Source organism: Colossoma macropomum, unplaced genomic scaffold (assembly GCF_904425465.1).
Source record: "Colossoma macropomum unplaced genomic scaffold, Colossoma_macropomum, whole genome shotgun sequence".
Taxonomy (NCBI): Eukaryota; Metazoa; Chordata; class Actinopteri; order Characiformes; family Serrasalmidae; genus Colossoma; species Colossoma macropomum.
Window position 1 is genome coordinate 7,342,906 of NW_023494787.1, and position 18,972 is coordinate 7,361,877.

Consider the following 18,972-nt stretch of genomic DNA (forward strand, 5'->3'; position numbering starts at 1 on the left):
TTTTATTAATTAATGTTTTATATGTTTTTATTTATTTATTCATTTGTTTGTTGTGTATTCTCAATGACTTTTCTGTGCACAGTTGTATACAAAGTGTATCCAACACATCAACACATACCTGAGTATGGAAGCTCATTCCCACCACTTGAAGTAAAATAATTCAAATTATTATTTTTTTCTTAGTAAGGGAATTGGCATGCCATGATTTAGAGATACTATCTCATTATTCTGAGATCCTCTCTCATTATTTTCAGAAACTTACTCATTAGTTTGAGAAACTTTCATGTTTTTTAAGAAGCTTTATGCTTTATGAAAAAAATATTAATATGAATATATATTTAAATATAAATAAAATATAAATAAAAAATAAGAAAGCATCTCAATATCACAAGGAAGTTTTCCAAATAGTGAAAAAGTATGTCAAAATAATGAGAAACTTACGGAGCCCCGCTGGTGACATCCTGTATAAATAAAAAATAATGCGTGGCCATGCCTTATTAACGCATGGGAACGAGATCCTAATGCGTGGCCACGACTTAGCAAGTTGTGGGAATGAGATGATCAAGTCGTGGCCATGACTTAGTAAGGCGTGGGAACGAGATCACGGCTTACTAAGTCGTGTCCACACATTATTTTTATTTATGCAGGATGTTACCAGCGGGGTAAAAAAAGGCGCTCGATAGTTTTTGGTTGTTTTTTCCACAGCAGTGGTGGAGAACGGACCTCCATAACCGAGTGGGCCATCTCGGTATCTTAAAAAAAAAGCTCTGTGGCCTTCTTGGAGGGCGGAGTTAAGAGCCTCCATTTTCCCGCAGCAGCTCCATTTTGTGTTGAATGAGGAGACGGGAGGCCGATTCTAGGATTAAAGGTGTAGAAAACGACAGAAAACAGAAAGTTTTTATTTATTAAGGTGATTTATCGTAAGAGGAGGGGCGACAGCGACAAGACTCCGTAAGACGTTGCTGGAGCAGGTAGCTTTAATAGAACAGCTGAGTCAGTGAAAATTGAAGCGTGTGAGCCGAAGCTGCCTCAAACCAGCGCAGATCCACAGCTACTCCGTCAAAAGTGAGTAGAACCGAACTCGGAGAGGTTGAGATGGCGATATTCACAGTGTTGGTGGTGCTAAATCAGTGTTTATTATGGGTTAAGTAGTCCATCCCGGACCGGGCTTGAAGTTGGTTTCTCACTCGCCAGCTTCGTGTTTGAATTTTCCCGTTCCACCTTAAATGGTGCAGCTGTTACATTCAGGCGTCTCGGGCGCCGGGATAGAACTGCTGCTTCATTTAAGGTGGAACGGGAGAATTCGAGTAGGAAGCCACTTTCAGCCTCGTTTGAAGGTTTGTAAAGTTATTCAAAGTTAGAATATATTAGTAGGAAAGTGTCTGTTAAGGTGGTCAATATGTTTATCTGGCGGTACTGCTAAAATGTTGATCTGTATTTATTAGCGTGGGGCCCTTTTAAAGGAGAATACCACCAATTTTTCAAAATTTCTGAATTATTCAGTCCTTGAGATGTAAACTCAGAGTCATTCAGAGTGGTTTGGTGTGAAATGGTTCAGATGTCTTTACAGTGGTGGTGATAGGAAGCAGGGGTCACCATGTCTACAACACAAATATAGACGTTTTATTAACTATCCAAAACCACCACTGAGCCTACACGAGTCTTCTGAGATTATATATTCAATGATGATGGTAAAATAGCCATAAATCTGGGAAAAAAGTTTTCTTTATGGACTATTTTGCCTTAGAACACCTTGTATTTATCCCTCCACCATAAATGGGTTAAAATAAATGGTCTAAAAACATTTTAACCCAACACTTTGTAACCAAACATGTCATACGTTGAATTCATGACCATTTCATGCAATGTCTTTCTGTAAGGGAGCTTTTACAGGTGGACGTCTGGTTCCTATCACCACCACTGTGAACAATTCTGACTCGGTAAGTTTCTCTGGAGCAGAGCGTTTCACACCAAACCACTCTGACTTTGTGTACATCTCATTTAATTATGTAGAAAATTTTGAAAAATCAATGGAGTTTCCCTTTGGGAAAAAAAAAAGCAACCAGTTTAAGTCAAAGACTTAAATGCAAAAACTATTGGAAAGTTTGAGCTTCTTATTTTTCTAAATATCCTCAAAAGCTGGGTCTGAGTAAGAAAGTAACTCCAAATAAAAACAGAAAACTGCTCTTTGCTCTTCTGATCTGATATTACAGCCTGTTTACTGGGGCTGATTGAAATAGGGGGGAAATCTAATCGCAGTTTTTCTGTTGTTGTTTCAATATTAATTGCAGTTAAAGTGTGAATTATGAGCCACACTTTTATTGGTGGTCTACATAACATGAAACGTCACATAACTACCTTGGTATCTTGTTCTTGCGTGTAAAGAATCCAGGTAAATAAGGCAGTTGCTAGGATTACTGTTTATTTAAGCAATAAAAATGAACATTAAAGGGAAATTCCACCCATTTTCGAAGTTTCTGCATGATTAAATGGTTAAGATGCAGACAGAGTCTTTCAGAGTGAAATGCTCTGTTCTAGAGAAACTCACCGAGTCAGAATTGTTAACAGTGGTGGTGATAGGAACCAGACAGCCTGTCCCTCTCAGAAGGTCATTATGAATACACTGCCTGATGTCTGGATATAGTTTTATGATAGTTTTGAGAAGATTATTCGGCCTTTGACATGTTTTTTTAATCTATTCATTTTGGAGGCATTTGTGCAGGGCGTTCTAGGGCAAAATGATCCCCAAGGGAACCTTGTGTTTTCAGATTTATCACTTTTTTACTGTCATTAAAATAACATTACATAATAAAAGGAGAGCTTAAAGCTACATTATGTGAGTTTTGGGGATTTGGAGCCCTCTCTGGTGGAAGTGCGTAACTGCACGCAGCGTGATCTTTAAGAGAAGAGTTAAAACGTGGTGAAGGATGTGTCGAGGATGTGAGTGAATTATGTATTACTGTCATCATATCTTCACCAGTATAATGTTGATTGTGCATTTGAGCCCTAGACAACAAGTCAGGCTTTCGTTTTGAGTGTGTGTGACGTTTAAGCAATAGAAGACGAGAGGGAGTGTGTTATCGTAAAACAGCATCACGGCTGTGATTTGGTCGCCGTAGATCTTCACAGCCGTGATGTTATTGGCGATAACGCACTCCCTCTCGTCTTCTATTGCTTTTATACAACAGTTAAATAAATAAAGTAATAAATTAATAAACTGGGCCGTGAACGCGGCGTTTAATATGTTTTAATGTTCGCAGTTCCTTCACCAAATTATAGTTCCTTAACAAGCAGCTTGTTGCTGCGTCAGAGTAACAAGCTCCGCCCACTCGCTGCACAGCCGGCAGTTCGTTCTCCAGCTCCTTACACTAAATTCCCAAACTGTTGTCACCACTGAGCAGCTTTTCAGTCGGCAGCTGTGACAGAAGAACAGCTAAACAACCTGGAATCAGCCAGAAATGAACCCAACACCATTCGCCAAACTAAATGGGCTGTAAGATGCTTTACAGACTGGCTGGAACAAAACAACATTAATACTGATCTGGAAAAAACTGACAAAACTGAGCTGAACTTGATATTGTGGCAGTTTTATGGCTCAGTCTGATTTGGTCAGACTCTGAAGATCAGACTACACGTTTGGCGAATGGTATTGGGTTCATTTCTGGCTGATTCCAGGTTGTTTAGCTGTTCTTCTGTCACAGCTGCCGACTGAAAAGCTGCTCAGTGGTGACGACAGTTTGGGAATTTAGTGTCGTCTCATCTTCAGAGTCTGACCAAATCGGCTGTCGGTCAAACGTGATCTTTAAAGTGTCCGTTTTCTGTTTGTGGCACAGTAAGAAGTAAAAACGTTCAAATGGCTTGAGCGACTCCTACAGCGGTCAAAGTCGTTGCTTAGCAACGGCGCCTCAGCGGAGTGATTTTATAGTGGTTGTGGGGGGAAAAAAAAAACACTTCTCAACCAATCAGCTTACGCAGCCGGAACTAACTGCTGTATAATAGCACGTAAAGATGTACGACGTGGTGTGGAGAAACTCAACCCGACTGACTTTTAAACGACTAACTCTGGCTTTACAGAGCGACTTCCAGCAGTAATGCTTAGTAATTGTTGTTGTACGCAGTTCAGCTTTACAGTCAACTCTACACAAAACATGCAACCACTTTACGAACGTAGGAGCAGGCGTAGCGTTTTATTTTCCAATTGTGTAAGTTGGCACTTTACCAGACGCGCTTTGTCGTGTCTTCAACCCGTCGGTAGTCGTTTTATTTTCCTAACGTTAAACTCTCTCCCCACAGGAACAAGCCAGGCAGCAAGTCTGAAGAAAAATGACTTCCCCCTCTTCTCAAAAAGTCGTGCTGAAAAGCACCACCAAGGTGTCCCTGAATGAGCGGTGAGGGTCCAACGCTTCCTGACAGCATTATCTCAAGCCCGGGGGGAGAAAACAGAGATACTTAAGGCATGAAGCAGAGAGCCGTGTTGTTCTGTGGAGGTCAATGAGGGGAGATACCAGACCTGGCACGGACGCTAGACTGCCCACGGAGTGTGTGCTGCTCACTCAACACGGCCGCGGTCATTTAGGACGGGTGACAGATTGAAGGAAAAACCTGAGTAAGTTAATAAAGGAGCATACCAAGTGCAGATGCTTCCCTTGATGCACTTAAGCAGGTAACATCTGTACCGTGTTGACCTCGATTTTGGTTGGCGATGACGAGAGGACGAGATCTAAGTGACTTTGAACGAGGCTTTATTATTGGGGCGCGCATGGCAGGAGCTTCGGTCACGAAGACTGCCGAGCTGGCTCGCGTTTCGATAGGAACGGTCACTAAAGTGACCACCGCGTTCAAAGCTATGGGGAAGACGTCGGTAAACAGGGCTGGGAATTGTGGTCGGAAGCGCGCGTTTAATGAGCGCGATACCCGCGCGTTAGTACGATACGTAAAGAAAAACAGAAGAGCGACGGTTCCTCAGATAACTGAGAACGTCAACGCGGGACGCAACCAGACCGTGTCGGCGAGAACTGTCCGTCGACAGCTGCATAGAGAGGGATATAGTAGGGTCGCGGTCCAGAAACCCCTCGTTACAAATACGAATGAGGTGGAGGTGGAAGAAAAACGCGATGCAGTGTAGTTGCACAAGTTTTTGGGTTTAAAAGTAGGTTTGATACATGGAGGCCCAAGCGTCTAAGTGCATTAAACCCATCGTCAGACTCTCCAAAGTCCATTTCTCTCTTAATCATGAGTTGGCACTCTTTCATATCAGGGAGGCTAAGGCCTTCGTCGGTGGAGTTGTTAGGAACAGTTAGACGTAGTGCAGTGGTCACTAGGCCTCCTCCTGGAGATCTTTCCTGCAGAGTTTAGCTCATACTGCCCCCTGATCCAGCCAATCAAGGACCTCTGTAGATGTCAGTTGGAGAAGGTGCGGCTAGACTCTGTAGGCAAGTCAGTGCCTTTTTGGTTCTAGAGTGCACATTTTAGGGTCCACAAACCATCAGCACTGCACCGAGATGTGGTCATCCACATTATTCCCCACAAGTGGGAGAGTGCATGTGCAGCAAACACCAAGACAACAGTTCGAGCCTGAATGCTTGACCTCTGCAGTGAGTGGTGGCTTTGGGTTGCTGTGGGCGGCATTTTGCTGGCAGTTGTCTCTTTTAGAGTGCAAATCAGAATAAAACTATTTTGAATGACCACCTCTATCCAACCACAGGGCATGAGGGGTCACTGAATGGTTTGCAGAGCATAAAAGTGATGTAAATCGTATGCTGTGGCTGTAGCTCTGAACCAAGTTGAACATCAACAGGTTTTGGAGTGACACTGGACCGCGTTCTCATTGAAGTACCAACTGTAGGAATGTCCTTCGAAAGAATTATGTTCTGACGATCCAGTGCAGTTATTTGAAAGTGTCCAAGGTTGTCCATTATCTTACTAAGACACCTTATATTAGGTTTTTGCTTTTACTTGTCACCCGTCTGTTGGGTTATTTTTCTAGCAGATGATATTTAACAACATCAGAGCATCGGTCTCGCATTTAGCTCGTCGTGCTGGCCGTCTTGCGTCAGCAGCACACACCCTACGGTGAGAGAGTTTTGGTAATAATGGTAAGGTAAGCTGCCTGCATGTGAATGCACTGCAGAAAAAACACTCCCCAGAACACGGGAGTGAGAAAAATGAGATTGATACAGTGGATGGTTCTCCATCCTTCATGTTTTTTGCCCTCTCTCACACAAACTCTCTCTTAGATGATCCTATACTTTCTCTCTTTTCTCTTAAAATCTGTCTTCTCTTTCTCTATCAAATAAGGTGCCCAGTCCATGCCTGGACGTGACTGTTTCCCCCTCACCCCTTTTCCCTTCTTTCTCTCATGAAGAAGTGTATACGGTCACGGTCTGGGCTGTAAGTGGCCGGGTTGCCTAGACACCCCTCTAGCCCTGGACCACCGACACCACTACTAGGTGATAGGGGTCCGTAAGTGGCAATCACTCTGAAAACACTCTACTCTATACTCTGCTCCAGTTTTCTTTGTCTTTTTTTCCCCTCTCTTCTTTTTACTCTGTACTATTTACTCTCTCTGCATTTTAACAGTGTTCTTAACGTGCCCTCAGCAGTTTCATCTCAAAGGTAGTGTCCACCTTCGCTGACTTTACCACAAAACAGAGCACTCCCCATCGCAGACTTCACCTCAGAACAGAGCGTCCACTCTCGCCGACTTCCTCTCAGAACAAACCGTTCACCCTCGCCCACTTCAACTCAGAACAGAGCGTTTACCTTTTTTCCATTTAAACTCAAAACAGAGCGTTCACCCTCACAGAGTTCAGTTCAAAACAGAGCTTCACCTACTTCAACTCAAAACAGAGCGTTCACCTTCACCCACTTCACCTTAGAACAGAGCGTTCACCTCCTCCTGCTTCACCTCACAACAGAGCGTTCACCTCCTCCTGCTTCACCTCACAACAGAGCGTTCACCTCCTCCTGCTTCACCTCACAACAGAGCGTTCACCTCCTCCTGCTTCACCTCACAACAGAGCGTTCACCTCCTCCTGCTTCACCTCACAACAGAGCGTTCACCGTCACCCACTTTACCTCAAAACCGAGCGTTCACCTTCACCGGTTTCAACTCGAGACAGCGTTTACCTTCTTCCACTTCAACTCAAAAGCGTTCACCCTCCCCAACTACAGCTCAAAATAATGTTCACCTTCGCCGACATCAACTCAAAGCAGAGCGTCCACCTTTGCTGACCCCATACAAAACATAGAGCATTCAAAACATTTACTTTCACCGACCTCACCGCAAAAGTGTTTACACTCGCTGACTTCACCTCAGAACAGAGCGGTCACCTTTGTTGACTTCAACTCAAAGCAGAGCGTTAGTCTTTGCTGACTTCATTGCAGAGCGTAGAGCATTCATCTTCACCAACCTCAGCTCAAAACAGCCTCAGCCTTAGCATTTTCGCCAGCTTCACCTCGAAAGTGGATTTTCCAACACAGTAGTCTGCCTGTGGCCAGGCTAAGCTCTGTGACCTAATTAGCTAGCAAAGCAAATTTGGTAAAGTGTGTTTTTGAGAAGGCCGAGCGTCACGTATGTTAACCCTGTGAATAATTACGTTAAACTTTAAGTTAAGAAGAACACCGTGTCCTTCCTTTGTCTTGTTGCCAGCTTTATAGGCCTTAACCTCTGAGATGGGTGTATCAAGCCTTTTCTCTTTGTTTTTTTTAAACTTACCTCACCCCTCAAAGAGGTCCATCAACCTTCAGTTGAGCTAATACAATGATGGAATGGTCCTTAAAATGACATGGAAGTTTTCCTGAACGGAAAATGTTGAGGGCATGTTAAACAGTATTGAAACGCAGTTCTGTCTTCTGTTTCCTCTGCCTTTGGAAGTCTAATAGACTTTTTGTTTAGCTCTGCTGAATCTGCTGAAATGCTGGGGTGTCTCTAGACTTTACAGAGAGAGAGTATAAGAAACAAAAACACAGAGGTGTCTAAAAACGGGCATTCACTGAATTGCTGCAGGTTCAGCCCTGCGGCTGCGTCCATGGTGTGTGTGGAATGATTTGATTTCGAAACCCCGTTTCCTCCGTATCCCCCCCTCCTCCCTCTTCTCTTCCTCTCCCGTCCCCTTTCTCTCTCCCTTTTCTGTGCTCCCCGCTCCTTTTGGTTGTGTTCCACAAGCTTCACAAACATGATGAAGAACAAGCAGCCGACCGCCGTGAGCATCCGGGCTACGATGCAGCAGCAGCACATGGCCAGCGCTCGCAACCGCCGGCTCGCCCAGCAGATGGAGAACAGGCCCTCAGTGCAGGCCGCCCTGCAGCACAAACAGGTAAAGAGAGAGAAGAGCCAGTGAGGAAAAAGGGCTGCAACTATTGAATATTTTCATTTTTGAACGTTCTTTAAAATACTATCACAAATATTTGATTATTCTATAAGCTCAAAATAGGTTTCACTTCACTGATTGAATAGAAAAAATATCAGTTTAGAACGTTTAAAAGATGCTGTTGAGGATTTTATAGATCATATTAGAAAGATTTACGTCATCCTTATCAAAACAAACACAAAGGTGGGAAACCGCACTAATGTCCGTGTTCCAAAAAGACCAAAATGGAACATCCGGAACGCCCCTTTTCCAAAATTTCTGCATTATTAAATGGTGAAGATGTAAACAAAGCAAATCAGAGTGGTTTGGTGTAAAATACTCTGTTCTAGAGAAACTTAGTCAGAATTGTTCACAGTGGTGGTGATAGGAACCAAACGTCCACCTCTAAAAGCTCCCTCGCAAAGTTATTATGTGAAATGGGAGTGTCTTGCCTGATGACTGCGACGATGTTTTATCGTAGTTTTGAGAGGATGATTTTCAGATTTCACCATCAATGTTCCATATAAAGCTCAGACTCGTGTAGGTTCACTGGTGGTTTTGGGTAGTAAATAAAACGTCTATCTTGTGTTGTAGACATGGTGACCCCTGGTTCCCATCACCACCACTGTAAAGTAAACACCCTTTTAAAAGTGAGGGCAAACGTTTCAGTGGTCCATACTGTCCATGTCCGTTCTAAGTGTTTTAGATCCGTATCTTTTTATGTTGTTGCTCTTTAGTTTTCTTCTTCTTCTTCTTATTATTATTATTATTATTATTATTATTATAATTACTGTAATTTATTGTTAAGTAGTCTTTTTCTATGATTGCTGGAATCTATTGTTCTTTATGTTTATGGTTTTTAAAGAAACCCAAAAGACTAACAGGTGGTAAAGGATAAAAGCAGCTAGCTAGCAAGTACGAAAAGCGTTTGGACTGAACAGGCGATTAAAACCAACATTATCACCTCAGATTAGAGCTCTAATACAGACAGTTTGGAGCGCAGTTAGGCAGCTCGACCACTGACTGCTGCAGAGATATCACTGTCATTTTGAGGGGAAAGGACTGCAGGACTGATGAAGAGAGGCTGTTCTAGAGTGACGTGCAAGCAGGTCTCACTCTCTTCAGATGCACTGCTAATGTGCACTACTCCTGAATCGGTAGTGGTTAGCTTTATAAATAAAACTTTCGATGAGGTGCATGTTTGCAGTAAAGCAGCTAAAAGTCGTGGTTATTCAAATTGCTTTTTCGTTTTTGAATATTATTAAATTTAGAGGGTCAAATTTGTTGCAGCCTTAGTGAGAAAGAACAGTAAATTACGCGTCTTAAAGGATTAAAGGTCAGCAACAAATCAGATTTGTGTAGAAAACGTAGGGTTTTTTTTTTTTCCTCCCCAGTCCTTTACATCCCAGGGAACATGTACAATGTGCTTGCTAGGTCCAGGTGAGACCGTAGAGAATGATGTGGTTTTAAGTAAAAATAATTTAGTCGTTAAAACGATAAAAGGCTTCATCAGTAGAGCTACTTCTTTTACAGACAATAAAAACCTAGTAACAGTAATAATAAAATGATGTAAAATAAATAACAATGAACAGTATCACTGAAAATAGAGAGCATATATCAAATGAAAGACTTAATAAAAACCAATTAACTTTAAATGCTATGTTAAAAAATATATATTTTCAGATGTGTTTGGTTTGACATTGTATGGCATAACGTTCTATAAAATCGTGTCGCTGCTGTCGGAACAAAGCCGCGTATATCCAAACTGGTAACTTTACAGGAGAAGCAAAAAAACATGCTTTACTTTTAATGTAAGTCAATGGAACCAGAATTTTGTCCAAGTAATTCTGGGCCATTTCTTTTAGTCCATTTTTCATGACATTTACACACAAAGTAAAAGTCAACAGGCATTTTCAAATTATGTCAAAAAACCGAACAGAGTCTGTCTGCAGACATGCACTCTCAGACAGATGCACTCTCTGCCACAGTGGCAGAAACAGCCCAACGGCACGTTAACTTCTGGCTGCTTCTGCTTAGTGAAATCATCTTTAAATCCATTTTTTTGTCCTTAACACGGAGAGAGAGTTACATTTAATGTACCTCCCTGTTGAAAAAACTCATAGAACCCATTAAAAGTGTCTGTTGGCTCCTGGTGGTTTTCAGTAGTCACTAATGGTGTTCTGTGGTTTCCTGATGGGTTGATATCACAGTGTAAAGGATTCTAATCATTTAATCAGGCGTTTTAGGATTGATTCCAGATACATTTGTTCGTTTCCTAATGGTCTCTAATGGTCGGCAACCATCAAGCCAATTCCCGTTAGGAAGCAAAGCCATCAGGTTCTAATCGTCTTCAGCATGGCTTTCGTGAGTTTCAGCGGTAGCCGGTTTGCTTGATTTTTCTGCTAATAAACCTGACATTGTTTTATCGTTGTGGTTTTATTTTGAAGTTTCCATATTTAATTACCTTATTATCGGTACGACAACGTTAATATACGTTCAGTGTAACTCTTGTTGCCCAGCAGTTCGTGGTTCAGTTTTTCCTCCTAAAACCGACAAAAACACCGTCGTGGCAGAGCGGCACTGGCGTCATTAATAGACTGGCGGTGCATGTCAGGCTGAGAGAAGAAAATGCGGTTACGAGGTTTTGTTCCAACAGCAGCGATGTACAAAAGTATACTACATGGCTACGAGCAGTACCAGCAGTTATTTTGAAGCTTGAAAATTGTCCAGTATGAGCTGCTATATCTTTTTGTCAACATTAGCCTTGTAGCTCCAGAGTAAAACTAAAGAAGCAGATTTCAAGCACTGAACATGTCTTGACTGATCCACTACATTTGGCTTATAGGAGAAAATTGTATGAATGACTCATTGTCCTAAAATGAGCTCCACGTTATTGGAGGCCAATAGGAGGTGTCCCGCTTATAGGTATGTTACTTAGCGGTGTTCAGTCTTAATTTGCGCTCACAGTGTAATTATCTGCAGAGTCTGAAGCAGCGACTAGGGAAGAGCAACATTCAGGCCCGGCTGGGTCGGCCCATCGGCTCGTTGATGCGGGGTGGAGCCGGAGGGCGGGGCTTCGGCATGGGAGGAATGCGCGGAGCCGCCCGAGGCCTGAGGGGACGAGGAAGAGGCGGCACCATGAGAGGAGCTCTGGCTCTCAGAGGTGAGATCAACATGTGATTCATCTGTACTGCATTTTGTTTTACAGCCCTCTGCTGGTTATACAGCAGCACTACAGCTTTTAAACCAGTAATTAATAAATCAGTTAACAAGTCTGAAAAGTGAAAGTTAATTTGAACGGACGAGCAGCGTCATTTGTTTTTTGTGAATGAGTTGAACTTTGATCTTTGACGTGAAATTGCTATCTTTGAGAAGTAGCACCAGAGAACTTGTAGAGAAGGGAATTACCCTTCTGTAATGTCTTCCAGGTTTCTCAAACGCTAGAGGGCGCTCCCGAGTGAGTCCAAAATGAATGAGTTAATATGGAGCATTTCGGCAAAATCACAGTGTAGAAACGTTTAAACATTTTTAATGTAAAAGAATACAATCATATCCTGAACACAGAACAGCATAAAACATTTTAACACTGCTGTTATATTTTTAAGAGCTTTTAAACTCGAGTTATAGGAGTTGAAAACAGCGCCTCGTACATCTGTGATATCCGTGAGCGCAAACAGTGAATGAGCTGTTCCGCTCGCCAACCAATCAGCACTTGGTAGCAGTAATGTTAACGTTCTGCTGCTCAAAACCCGTTTACTGTAGAAAAAAGGAAACATACAGGTGAGTTTTCTTTGCTTTTTAAGTGAAATACATCCTTCTACTTTCTAAAATTAAAGGAAAGTTCTGGGTGAGAGATTAGAAACTATTTTAACTTTTTGTTTTTAGTCGTTGAGCTCCATTTACTCCCATTCATTGAGGACTCTCTCGTGGGCGCCCTCTGCTGTTTAGCAGTCTTGTTTTTATATAACGGGGGAAATAGGAAGTGGCCAGGCTCCTCATAAACCTGACATTTGAAGGGGCGGCCCTTCAAATAACACCACTGAAGCTCGAAAACGGAGGAAACTGTAATTTAAATACTGTCTAAGCACAAACTTTAACATTTTGTTCCCCGCTGAATATAAACAAATACACAAAGGCGAAACTGCATAACACACACTTGGTCAAGAGAACATATTGTGTTTTTCTATCACACTCTTGTGATTTTTAGCAGTTTGTGGTAGGCGTTAGCCAGCATGCTAACTGTGATGCTAGCTCCTATTCATTAAAGGAATCTCTGTGTGTGTGTTCATCACTTGATGTGCAAATGTTTCTCTTTACACATCCCCCAAGATGTCTGTTATTAGGTGATGCAAAGCATTTCACCTTTTCTATGGTTTGTGTAATAGAGAGATGCAGCAGTGAATAATGGCTTATTTCTGCCAGCACTTATAAAGGAGGCAACTTACAATTGATTTGTTTTCAGCGTGCAGATGACACAGCGTGCAAAATTTCAGGGATTCTGTAATGAATTAAGAGAGGAAGGCAATCATATGTATGGCATTTATGAATCATACAAAAGTCATAGTCTTTTATACATGTAGTCCCTTCATTTATAGTAGTTACTCGCTTTTGCTAAGAATTTTAAATGTTTACAAACTTCTCCATCTTGAATATAATTTTATAACACGCAAAAAAGCATTTTTATGAAGAGCTGATGAAAATAAGAAGGCGGATAATAAACAGAATCTCTAAGAATTCTGGGTAGCCCTGCCTCCCCTATTCCCATGATATTTACATTGCTTAAAACTCTGAGAACTGAGTCATATGTCAGTAAAGCACGGTTTAATTACAACAGTTGAAAGATTTTTTTTTAATAAATATAAAATCAGTCAATACAAGGTGATTCAAAAAGATTCATCCGGTTTCAAAATGATTGATTTCACTTGTAAATCGTTACAGATCAATGCAGTAAACTGTAAATGGTTTAAATGAACAAAGTTTATGTAATTTTACAGGTTCTCAATATGAACCTCCACCTGCTGTACAGACAACATCAACACCATAGTCAAATTCATCCCATACTCGATTGAGCGTGTCGGGTGTTGCTGCACTCACGGCTCTTTCAGTGTGATTTCGGAGATCATCCAGTGTTGTGGAACCAACGGCGAACGCTCTGAGCTGTTGGAGCTTCACTGCCCACGAAAATCACATTACACAGTTATCACAGATTCACTCTTATTGAAGTGGAGAACGCAGAACGCTTTCTGCTCAGGGGTCTTCCATCTCCTTACAGATTGAAGGGAACCATCTTCTGATGACAGTCAGAAACTCTGAGACCCCCTCTTTCAGTTGGATTGTGATTGGTTCCTAGGCGCCTCACGGATGTAAAAATATGGTGCTTTGAAATCAGATGAATCTTTTTGAATCACCCTGTATTATAATCCTTTAGGCCTTTGGTATCAGTATCAGTCAAACTGTTCATGCTCAGGCCAAAGTAGTGACTCTGTCGTACAAGAAACCATTGAAAAGGCTCTGTTGCGTCATTAAAACCTTGAGTACAAGAATGTTTGTCAGCGCTTTTGGTAAAAGTTTCTCATGTTATGCAGAGTTTTGGTGCGACAGGCTTTAATCAAAGCACTGATGTGATAACTGGCGGCTGCAGCCATGAACACTTCAGTCGTTGTTGGTTCCAAGGACGGTCAGTTTACGTCTGGAACAACCTTGCTTTGCTCTGAAAGTGTCCTTCAGAGATAAATCACCACCCACAGAAGCTCTGGACATTTTTACTGAGTTAAATCGTCGTCAGTCAGAACTGGCCTCCTCCATGCTACGAATGTTGTGCTGCTGAGTAGACAAGCGTGTGGGTACCACACCTGTCTTGGGACGTATGATGTGGTGATGGAGAAGGACAGCTGGGCTTTTACTGCTGCTCTCACACTGTCATCTGACGCCAAAAGGCTTAAAGGAATCCTCCAGCGTTTTTCACCTCAGTCTGTCTGTTTCAGCACCGGTCCATTGGCTTCTGCTGAGATTACGAGTGTTTTTTTGTTTTGTTTTTACTAAGTACAGGGAACAGTGTAAAATTGTGTCAGTGGTAATCAATCATACCAGAGATAAGAGTTGAAACTGAAGCCTTCACCCGTGTCTTTGAGACCTGACCCTAAATTTGAAACCCAAGCCCTCTCTCGTAGGCACTGACAGAGAGGCTTATTGCAGACCTGGTTTTACAGTGATTTCTAAGTGTTTGAGTTGATCTACAGAAGATTAGCTTAAAAGTCAAGTCAAACTCTACAGGCTTTCCTGAAAGCCAAGCTTTTGCTGTAGCTGACACGGACTTAACCGGTGTGAGGAAGTTCACTGACGCTGACCGTTTCGGGCTGGTAGCTGCTGCTTAACGGCGTGGTAGGGCTAGAGGGTGGGCAATATGACAAAAATGTGAAATCATGATTCAAGAAGACCTATACATGTCGCAATATTGTTATTTCTAATGTTGGACCAGACAAAATATCGCCTCATTTTAAAAGTACTATCAAAAACAGCAAATCCAAAGATTTATATTGAACATGTCACTGTGCTGCACTAAATCCAGTTAAAGCCACCTCCCCTTTTCTTCAAACAGTTACCTGGGAAGTGTCGTATGTACTGACAATATCCTTGAGATGGTCAGTAAAGCATATTATGATATGTAATTGAACACAATGACAGTAAATATTGTCATTGCTTTCCATGGTAGGAAAGTGCGTTCCTACTGATTTTGGTGTTTATCAATAAGAGTTCATGGACAGAAAGCTGGTTAACCAGAGAAGCAAAAACATGTGAACAAAAGGGGAGAAATGGATTTTGTCTGAAGTTGATATAGAGCTGCGAAAAGCCATTTCAAAATGTTTTATAATTCAGATATAGCAGAGGGACGTTGGGTCGTTTCTTGTGTTGGATGAGTAACATGAAGGAGCCTCAGATGAGCTAAACTACAGCTAACCACTAACACTGGATGCTGACGGAGACTCGTCGTCTTTTACAAGTGTTTTTGTCCTCTTCAGCCACAATATTTTGTTTCAGCTGGACCAAAAGTCAACCTAGTGCAGCTTTTACAAATAAAAATAAGCCATCTTTGCATTCTGTCTCCTTGGTAACATTCTTATGTCTCAGAGTAGCACAGTTTAGCAAGTGCTGTCATTTATCCAGAATCGATTTCAACCACGTTGTGCTTTTACAGGTGCAGGCCAGCTCAAGGGCCGAGGTGGTCCTGGACGCATTGGGCTTCGCAGAGGTATGCGCCAGCGTGGAGGACCCCCTGGTAGAGGCGCTATCCTGAGTGGACGTGGTGGAGCTGGACGAGGGGGAGCTGGACCCAGAGGTGAGGGCTTGTGGCCTTTTATAATTCATTTTACAGTTTCATTACAGTGGAATCGGAAACCATGATTTCAGGCAACACCCAAGAGTGGATTAATTAGAAAAGGTGATGCGTTTCATGCGTCTTTGCAAATCTGTATCAAACTTTGTGCTGTCACAGGTAGTTAAAATGAGACAGCTGGAAAAACTGCAGTATTTAGATAAATATCGTTACTGTCCAACAAAAAACGTCTCCATTTTTGTCGATTTTCAGTTTTCTACATGACAAATGTACCAATAGAAATGCTCTAAAATCACTTGGAATAAAGTCTCTTCACATGAACTTAGATTGAAAGGTAAGAGTGTTTTGCCTTCTCCTGTAAAGCTGCTATTTTGGAGATGCTTGTTTTTATTTGGACAGCGACGATATATGTCAATACTGCTTTGTAATGTTACCCTGCCGGCCCAGCAAAAGCAACACCAAATGTTATTTCACATATTAATTGCTACAAGGCCAAACTTGACATGTTTTCACCAGATTTTTGTTCGAATTGTGTCTGCGCTTGTTTGTGGCACATCAGAATAATGGTTATGATGAAACTCATGCCTGAGGATACTGGATGAAACGTTATACCACCCACTATGAGTGCAGGGGTGTCCAGTCTGAACTGCGGAGGGCTGGCGTGGCTGCAGGTTTTTCTTCCAAACAAGCAGAAACACCCCTGGTTTCTCCAGTTTAATCAGTTGGTCTTGGTCTTTTACAACGGGTCAGGACTTTGTTGGGAGAAAAACCTGCAACCACTCCGGCCCATTGCGAGTAAGGTTGGACACTCCTGCTGTAGTGTTTCCATCAGTGGGTATGAATCATATGAACATGATAGAGTATTATTGAGCATGTTTTGGAAATAATAACAATAAAAATCCATGTCCATGTTGTTTCATACTCTGTGTAATCAAAATGGGTACCGCCTTAGTCATAAAAGCTGGTGCTACTATAATGTAATCAGGAAAAACAAATGAGGACTCTGGTTCTCTACAGATTAATGAAGTAATTTTACCTCTTGCCTTCGCTTTGTGTTCGCATTGACCGAATGTGCCCTCTTCTTTCAGGACGTGGTGGTCTTCGGGGCCGTGGGGGTTTCGTTGGAAGGGGCCGCGGCCGTGGCAGAGGAAGAGGAGCCGGCCGTCCTGCCGTTACGAGGGAGCAACTGGATAATCAGCTGGACGCCTACATGTCCAAAACCAAGGGCCACTTGGATGCTGAGCTGGATGCATACATGGCCCAAGCAGACCCTGAAAGTATGGAGTGATGACAGCGGTGCTCAGAGATGGAAGGATAGAGAGATGAGAGCAGGGCCCATATAGATCTGCAAATAAAAAAGACTGATGTTTTCATGTCGGCCAACAGCCGCGGCATTTCATGTGCTGAGTGCCCACCGAAATCCTACTGACATTTGGACTGATAACGTTCCACAAACGTGTAGAGCTCTTCTACTGATTGTTCACTGGTCTAGAACATAACACAGGCAAAGATTCTTAAGAGTAGACACATTGCTTTGACTCAAATGTTTGATAAAAATATTGATTGGAAGAGGTAAGAAAGGCTTTCTGTAAAGTGGACATGATTAAGGATGTGTATGTAAGCCTATCCTGCCCGTTGAACAACTTTGCCGAGCCTCTGGTCGCGAAACCCAAAACTGACATGGACCTAGAACAGACCCTTGCTGAACCACTCTCTCCTTAGAGCACCATTATGGCCCTGGAAACTCGTTTCAACTGGACTTTGAAGAAAAGAGTAAAAACCTCAGCTGTTTGGTTTTGACACAGGCTGTCCCTGAATACAACGTCCTACGAATGTCTTTCCCCCTCCCTTTTATTATAATGGTATTTTATTGTGATTTTTAAAGGTAGAATTTTTGAAGAGGGTGATTGTTATAACTACTTTTTGCTTCTTTATGTTAAAAAATATAGAAAATATCGAAGTATAATGTAACCCACATCCATTTTTATTTTTATTTTTTTGCATTTTAATAAATTTTGGCCTCGATGGTCCAACAACACTGTACATGTGCTTGACTTTTTGTAAACAGCAAACTACACAACTGCAGTGTTTCTAAAGTCCATTTATGTTGCATTGTTTTATACTGATAGTAGAAAGATGTATTTTAATGGTCATAAAAAGATCATATTAAGCACATTTATAGACCTGTAAAATATTAGTACTTTACACCTTGTATAAACAAAAGGTGTTTAATTTGTCTTTACATGTTATTGGGACGCAACTGACCATTGTGTGTGTATGGTAGTGCATTTTGTTTGGTTTTTGTATTTTAGCAGAATTGCTACATGTATGTGATTTTCATTTAGATTTTATAGGGGTTCCACAGTGTTTAAAATACACCGATCAGGCATAACATTATGACCACCTCCTTGTTTCTGCGCTCATTATCCATTTTATCAGCTCCACTTACTATATAGGCGCACTTTGTAGTTCTACAGTTACAGACCGTAGTCCATCTGTTTCTCTGCATACTTTTACCCTGTTCTTCAGTGGTCACACCACCACCACGTTAGTGTCACTGCAGTGCTGAGAATGATCCACCACCCAAATAGTACCTGCTCTGTGAGGGTCCATGGGGGTCCTGACCACTGAAGAACAGGGTAAAAGGGGGCTAACAAAGTATCAGAGAAACAGATGGACTACAGTCTGTAATTGTAGAACTACAAAGTGCACCTATATAGTAAGTGGAGCTGATAAAATGGACAATGAGCGTAATGTTCTTTTATAATTCAGTATATCAAATATAAAATTCATATAATCAGTCATTCAGAGTGGTTTGGTGTGAAATGGTTCAGATGTCTTTACAGTGGTACTGATAGGAACCAGGGGTCGCCATGGCTACAACACAAATATAGACTTTTTATTTACTATCTAAAACCTCCAGTGAACCTACACGAGTCTTCTGAGCTTTTATATGTAATGTTGATGGTAAAATAGTGGAAAATCTAAAGTATTTTGTGGACTACTTTGCCTTACAACACCCTGCATGTATCCCTCCACCATGAAAAGTTTTAAAATGTGTTTTAGCCCTAAGCCTTGTCTTAAAGCTCTTGTAAAACAGTGGCAGTGTATTCATAAGCATTTTGTGTATTAATGTTGTTACGGAGCTTTTACAGGCCTCTAAGGGTAATGCCACCCATTTCTCAAAGTTTCTGCATAACGATTAAGATCTAAACAAAGTCATGCAGAGTGTGAAAATCTCTGTTCTAGACTCTCACTGGGGCAACTGCACTGTCATCATCTTAGTTG

At 41.8% G+C, this 18,972-nt stretch overlaps 1 protein-coding gene across 1 annotated transcript; it reads left to right on the forward strand.

Moving 5' to 3' along the window:
• The first annotated feature begins 791 nt into the window (after positions 1–791).
• On the forward strand, positions 792–17,727 carry chtopa (chromatin target of PRMT1a). The gene is made up of 6 exons (XM_036565998.1): positions 792–1,065; positions 4,294–4,388; positions 8,168–8,318; positions 11,334–11,514; positions 15,547–15,687; positions 16,773–17,727. Exons 2-6 carry the CDS (start codon positions 4,324–4,326, stop codon positions 16,970–16,972), a joined length of 738 nt encoding a protein of 245 aa, XP_036421891.1. The 5' UTR covers positions 792–1,065; positions 4,294–4,323; the 3' UTR covers positions 16,973–17,727.
• The last annotated feature ends 1,245 nt before the right edge of the window (positions 17,728–18,972 follow it).